The sequence below is a fragment of the Mauremys mutica genome, chromosome 13 (assembly GCF_020497125.1).
Source record: "Mauremys mutica isolate MM-2020 ecotype Southern chromosome 13, ASM2049712v1, whole genome shotgun sequence".
Classification (NCBI taxonomy): Eukaryota; Metazoa; Chordata; order Testudines; family Geoemydidae; genus Mauremys; species Mauremys mutica.
Window position 1 is genome coordinate 51187204 of NC_059084.1, and position 6366 is coordinate 51193569.

General features: G+C 52.3%; 1 gene segment (V, D, J or C); it reads right to left on the minus strand.

Annotated features, from left to right (window-relative positions):
- Positions 1 to 706: 706 nt before the first annotated feature.
- LOC123347641 lies at positions 707 to 1515 on the minus strand. The segment is given in 3 exon segments: positions 707 to 775; positions 1072 to 1376; positions 1470 to 1515. Coding segments are annotated over 3 exon segments (420 nt in total).
- Positions 1516 to 6366: the final 4851 nt, after the last annotated feature.

A 6366-nucleotide genomic window follows, 5' to 3' on the forward strand; every position in this document is an offset into this window, starting at 1 on the left:
AAAGTTTTATCATTTCAGCTCGGTTTTTGTTCCGTGTTTAATAGCTTTAATCTGCTCACTCTGTGCCTAGCCCAGTGATACCGGGCGGTGTCCTCGGGCTTCAGGCCGGTCATTTGCAGATACAGCAGGTTGTTGGGGTTGTCCCTGGAGATGGTGAAGTGTCCCTTGAAGGGCTGGGTGTAGTTGATGGTAGTTGAAGTTGGGTGTATTTCCCCGATCCACTCCGGTCCCTTCCCAGGGGCCTGGCGGACCCAGATCATCCAGTAGCTGCTGAGGTCGAACCCGGTGGGTTTGCAGCAGAGGCGGAGAGAGTCTCATTGAAAATCAATGTCAATTGGCTACCTTAACTCATGTTTGTCCCGTTGAAAATCTCCCCTTTTAAGCTCTCAGTGCCTCAGTTCCTCACCTGGGATATGGGAATAATGCTTCCCTACCTTGAAATTCACTAATGATGGTGAAACTCTCAGATACTGCACGGTTTATAGGGTGCATTTGCCCTGTTTCTCAGCACTTTGTCCTGAATTTCGTGTTCTCAGTTGTGACAAACAAGGCAGGTTACAGTCCGATCCCCAGTTAGTGTAAATCCGGAGTAACTCGAGTCAAGCGGAAGCAGCTGCGCTGACTTTACACCAGCGGAGGATTTGGCCCCAGGAGCTATTCGCTCCATCCGTTGGGTCTGATGCCAACCCCAATGCGCTTGTCCCCGTTACACTGACAGACGCTGTCCTGTGAGTCTGACATCGAGACGGGCCCCGGGGGAGGCAACGTGCCAGATCTAAGAGGGGAGAGCGACTCAGAACAGGACTCACTCCGGATTGGGTTCACAGATGAAGCGAGGGATCTCTGCACCCAGCGGGCTCTGGGCAGGAAGAGGAGACACGTTGCCCGGGAACGGAAGGGTTAAAACTGCCGGGAGGTTTGTGTTACATTCACCCGGGTGCCGGGTCTCCTGTCCCAGCCCGGAGCGGTGTGTGTGTCACTGCTGCCCCCGCGCGGCTGCCGGGAGAAGCGCGATTCCGCAGCCTGGGTTTTTGTATGATCACAAACCGGTTTCGTGTCACTGTGTCTCGCACAGTAATAGCGGGCGGTGTCCTCGGGCTTCAGGCCGGTCATTTGCAGATACAGCTCACTCTTGGGATTGTCCCGGGAGATGGTGAATCGGCCTTTCACTGAATCAGGGTAGTATGTACCACTCCCATCGGATTCGGAGCTTATAGCAGCGACCCATTCAAGTCCCTTCCCGGGAGCCTGTCGGACCCAGTTCATGTAGTCGCTACTGAAGTCGAACCCGGAGGCTTTGCAGGAGAGGCGGAGAGAGTCTCCGGGCTTTTTCACATCCCCTCCGGACTCCACCAGCTGCACCTGGGACCGGACACCTGGGAATAAAGACAGGTTGTTAATATCGGTATAAAAACAGCGGTAACACAATATTCTTCTAACTCTGCCCGTTATTCAGAGGAGGAAAATACCTTCCAAAGCTGCTAGAGCGAAAATTGCAAGTAGCAAAAATCCCATTTTCCCGGGTGCTGGAGAGGAAAGTTCTCAGGGACTGGCTGGTCACTGCACAGACCCAGGGGCTGCGGATTGTGTCTCCGGGTGCAGCCTGGGCAGAGAGAGGCTCAGATTTAAACAGGAAACTGTCTCCCTCATTTGCATATCCCCGCGTTATAAGAGACACACACTCCTGCTGCCAGTGATCTGAGTGACTCACCGCAGGGCTCCGGGTGCAGGAGTCAGACTGTCCCGGCCTGTGTGTCTGTACAGCGCCGGGCACAGGGCGCTGGGATCCTCCTGACACTTTGGGACCCCTGGGAGGAATGAACAGCTCCCTGCAGTGATTCTATTTCCTCACCCAGGAACTGAGGGACTGGCTATTGTGAGGTGATATTGGGGATTCAGGGGGAACTCAGCTCTGGAGCCACGTTCCAGGGGCACAAGGGCCATACAACATCCGGTCATGGGGGTCAGTGTCTGGGGAGGAGTCATGTCCCAGGGATCCATTGGGCTGGGTCACCCGCTGGAGAGGGAAGATTCCTCATGGCGCGGAGGGGGTTGGGGACGGAAGCCCCTTTCCCTTCCCGGCAGTGACCGGCTCCATTGAAATGATCCATGACACTAGGAACGTGATCGGAGCAAGCCTGGCTCGTGCTTTGGGCCGGGTCTGGGGCCGGCCTGTGGGTGCAGGTGGGAGAAGCTGGGGTGGGGCGGAGTCTGAGGGCAGAGTTAAGGTTTCGCAGTGGAGCCTCCCTGGGATTAGTGGGCCGAGAGCGGCGTGTCTGGGAGTTTTTCTTTAGGGGGGAGTCGAGGGAGGGATCAGGCTACAGTGAATGAAGATTTTTTCTGTGCGGCTGATATTTATATTCGTGTTTCTATTCCTGTTCCCAGTCACCCGCCAGTTCCCATTTACACTCGGGTTGAAAACTCGGTGGGACTGAGAGAGGTTTTATGGTCTGTGTTTGTACCGTGCCGAGGACTATGGGAGCCTAGACTGTAATTAGGAACATAAGAAGGGCCAGACTGGGTCAGACCAAAGGTCCATCCAGCCCAGTGTCCTGTCTCCTGGCAGTGGCCAGTGCCAGGTGCCCCAGAGGGAGTGAACAGAACAGGCACTAGGACAGGGGTGGGCAAACTACAGCCCGTGGGCTAGATCCAGCCACACAGTAGCGGATTTACCATGGAGCCACTGCTATAAATGTGAGGTGTCTTGCACCTGGCACCTCCCTGTGCATCCAGATCCCCCACTGAGCTGCCTGCACCCAGACTGCCCCCCACAGAACCCTCTTACCCCCCACAGAACCCTCTTACCCCCCCATCTGGATACCCCCACACTAAGTCCCTCTGTGCTGGGACCCTGCTGCTGGGCTGAGCCTCCCTGCCCATATCTGGGGTGCCTGGCACAAAAGGGGCAGGCCCCCAGGGTGTTTCTGGGGCAGGCCTGGCCCTTGTGCTGGGTCAGGGTCAGGTTCAGCCTCACTGCCAAGTCCCTGTCCCGGGGGGCGGGGGAGGCTGCAGGGATCTCCCACCTCAGTGGCCTGAGCTCCCCACTGCCGTGGTGAAGCTTCCACATTTATTTATTGTAAAAAAAATAAAATTGCAGAATTTTAAAATATTATGCACAGAAATTGATGCAGAATTCCCTCAGAAATATGGGGTGCTGCACAGCTCTGATGGTGGGACTGTGAAGGGGGTGCTGGACAGTAGGGGATCTGCGGGTGGGGGAGCTGGGCAGGGGTATGTTGTGCAGGGTGCTGTGTAGTTGTGGTGGGATGTCAGGGGAGAGGTCTCGAGGCAGGGGGTGCTGGGCATAGGGATCTGCGGGGGGGTCTCTGGGTGAGGGGGCACTGGCATAAGGGCCGGGCACTGGGCCCGGGGGCAGTGTGGAAGGGGCATGCTGGCAGCTCAGGGCTGGGTGGGCCAGTGTGCATCTAGCAGTCTGGGGTTTGTAAACAGTGCCCTTGTGCTGGGCTGAGTGGGGCCACTCCCACTGCCCTGTGCCTCATTGCCCCCAACCGGCCCCTCACTCTGCGGCCCAACCCCCGTCACATGCCCTATTTCCGCAATGGGGGCCCACAAATATGCTTGGCACTGGGCCCACAAAAAGTAAATCCGGCCCTGCAGCCACCAACTGTTTTAATCCGGCCCATTAGCTCCCGCTGGGGAGCAGGGCCTGGGGCTTGCCCCACTCTGGTGCTCCAACTGGGGAGCAGGGTCGGGGGCTGGTTCCTATGTGTAGCGGGGCAGCCCCAGCCTTTATTCCCCTCCCACCCTCCGATCCCCTCGATCCCAGTCCGGAGCACCCTCCTCCACCCCAAACCCCTCATCCCCAGCCCTACCCCAGAGCCTGCACTCCCAGCCAGAGCCTGAACCCCTTCCTGCACCCCAATCCCCTGTCCTGATCCCCTTCCTGCCCTCAAAACCCCTCGGTTCCAGCCCGGTGCACCCTCCTCCACCCCAAACCCCTCATCCCCAGCCCTACCCCAGAGCCCGCACTCCCAGCCAGAGCCTGAACCCCTTCCTGCAACCCAATCCCCTGTCCTGATCCCCTTCCTGCCCTCAAAACCCCTCGGTTCCAGCCCGGTGCACCCTCCTCCACCCCAAACTCCTCATCCCCAGCCCTACCCCAGAGCCTGCACTCCCAGCCAGAGCCCTCACCCGCCACCACCTGGCACCCCACTCCCCTGCCCCTCACCCCCTCCCACACCCTGAATTCCTAATTTCTGGCCCCACTTTAGAGCCCTCAGCCCCTCCCACACCCCAACCCCAATTTTGTGAGCATTCATGGCCCAACATACATTTTCCATACCCCAATGTAGCCCTCGGGCCAAAAAGTTTGCCCACCCCTGTGCTAAGACCACAAGCAGCACCAAATCTATCACCGCTGAGCATCATCATCAAGATCATTTACTTAGTTAATTATTAATAAGCAATGAAGTGTAGACAGAAGCTTTCTCCTGGTTGTGTTTAAAGAAGTTGTGTGACATGAACACTACGTGTTTCAAAACCATCCCCAGGATGTAATATCAAGGGATAACAACAAAAACAACAAAATATTTCCATTCCCACTGACTTTCACACAAGTATCAGCGTTCACGCTGACACACAGATCTCCATTCCCATTACCACTCGTGTTCCCTTTCATATCCCCTGTCATAAACAGATAGTTAAGGGTTAATATATCTTTTACCTGTAAAGGGTTAACAAGCTCAGTGAACCTGGCTGACACCTGACCAAAGGACCAATCAGGGGACAAGATACTTTCAAATCTCAGTGGAGGGAAGACTTTGTGTCTGTTTTTGTGTTGTTGTGTGTTCTCTCTTGGGATTAAGAGAAGCCAGACGTACATCCAGGCTCTCCAATCTTCCTGAAACAGTCTCTTCTGTTCAATATAGTGAGTATTAGTTAAAAAGGCGGATTAGTCTTTTGTTTGTTTTCTTTATTTGCAAATGCGTATTTTGCTGGAAGGATATTTTACCTCTGGTTGCTGTAACTTATATTTTGGCCAGGGGGAAGGGAGTCCCTCTAGTTTTTATATAAGCTGAACCCTGTAAACATTTTTCCATCCTGATTTTACAGAGATAAATTTTACTTTTTCTTTCTTTAACTAAAAGCTTTTCTTTTTAAGAACCTTATTGATTTTTCCCTTGGTTGAGACCCCAGGGGATTAGTCTGATTCACCAAGGAGGAGAGGGAAGGTGAATCCCTCTTTGTTTTAGACTCAAGGAGTTTGAATCAGTGTGGTCTCTCCAGACGACCAAGGGAGGGAAAGTCTGGGAGGGGGAAAAGGAGGGGGGAATGGTTAACATATAAGAACATAAGAACATAAGAAAGGCCGTACCGGGTCAGACCAAAGGTCCATCTAGCCCAGTATCTGTCTACCGACAGTGGCCAATGCCAGGTGCCCCTGAGGGAGTGAACCTAACAGGCAATGATCAAGTGATCTCTCTCCTGCCATCCATTTCCATCCTCTGACAAACAGAGGCTAGGGACACCATTCTTACCCATCCTGGCTAATAGCCATTTATGGACTTAGCCACCATGAATTTATCCAGTCCCCTTTTAAACATTGTTATAGTCCTAGCCTTCACAACCTCCTCAGGTAAGGAGTTCCACAAGTTGACTGTGCGCTGCGTGAAGAAGAACTTCCTTTTATTTGTTTTAAACCTGCTGCCTATTAATTTCATTTGGTGACCCCTAGTTCTTGTATTATGGGAATAAGTAAATAACTTTTCCTTATCCACTTTCTCAACATCACTCATGATTTTATATACCTCTATCATGTCCCCCCTTAGTCTCCTCTTTTCCAAACTGAAGAGTCCTAGCCTCTTTAATCTTTCCTCATATGGGACCCTCTCTAAACCCCTAATCATTTTAGTTGCTCTTTTCTGAACCTTTTCTAGTGCTAGAATATCTTTTTTGAGGTGAGGAGACCACATCTGTACACAGTATTCGAGATGTGGGCGTACCATGGATTTATATAAGGGCAATAATATATTCTCAGTCTTATTCTCTATCCCCTTTTTAATGATTCCTAACATCCTGTTTGCTTTTTTGACCGCCTCTGCACACTGCGTGGACATCTTCAGAGAACTATCCACGATAACTCCAAGATCTTTTTCCTGACTCGTTGTAGCTAAATTAGCCCCCATCATGTTGTATGTATAGTTGGGGTTATTTTTTCCAATGTGCATTACTTTACATTTATCCACATTACATTTCATTTGCCATTTTGTTGCCCAATCACTTAGTTTTGTGAGATCTTTTTGAAGTTCTTCACAATCTGCTTTGGTCTTAACTATCTTGAGTAGTTTAGTGTCATCTGCAAACTTTGCCACCTCACTGTTTACCCCTTTCTCCAGATCATTTATG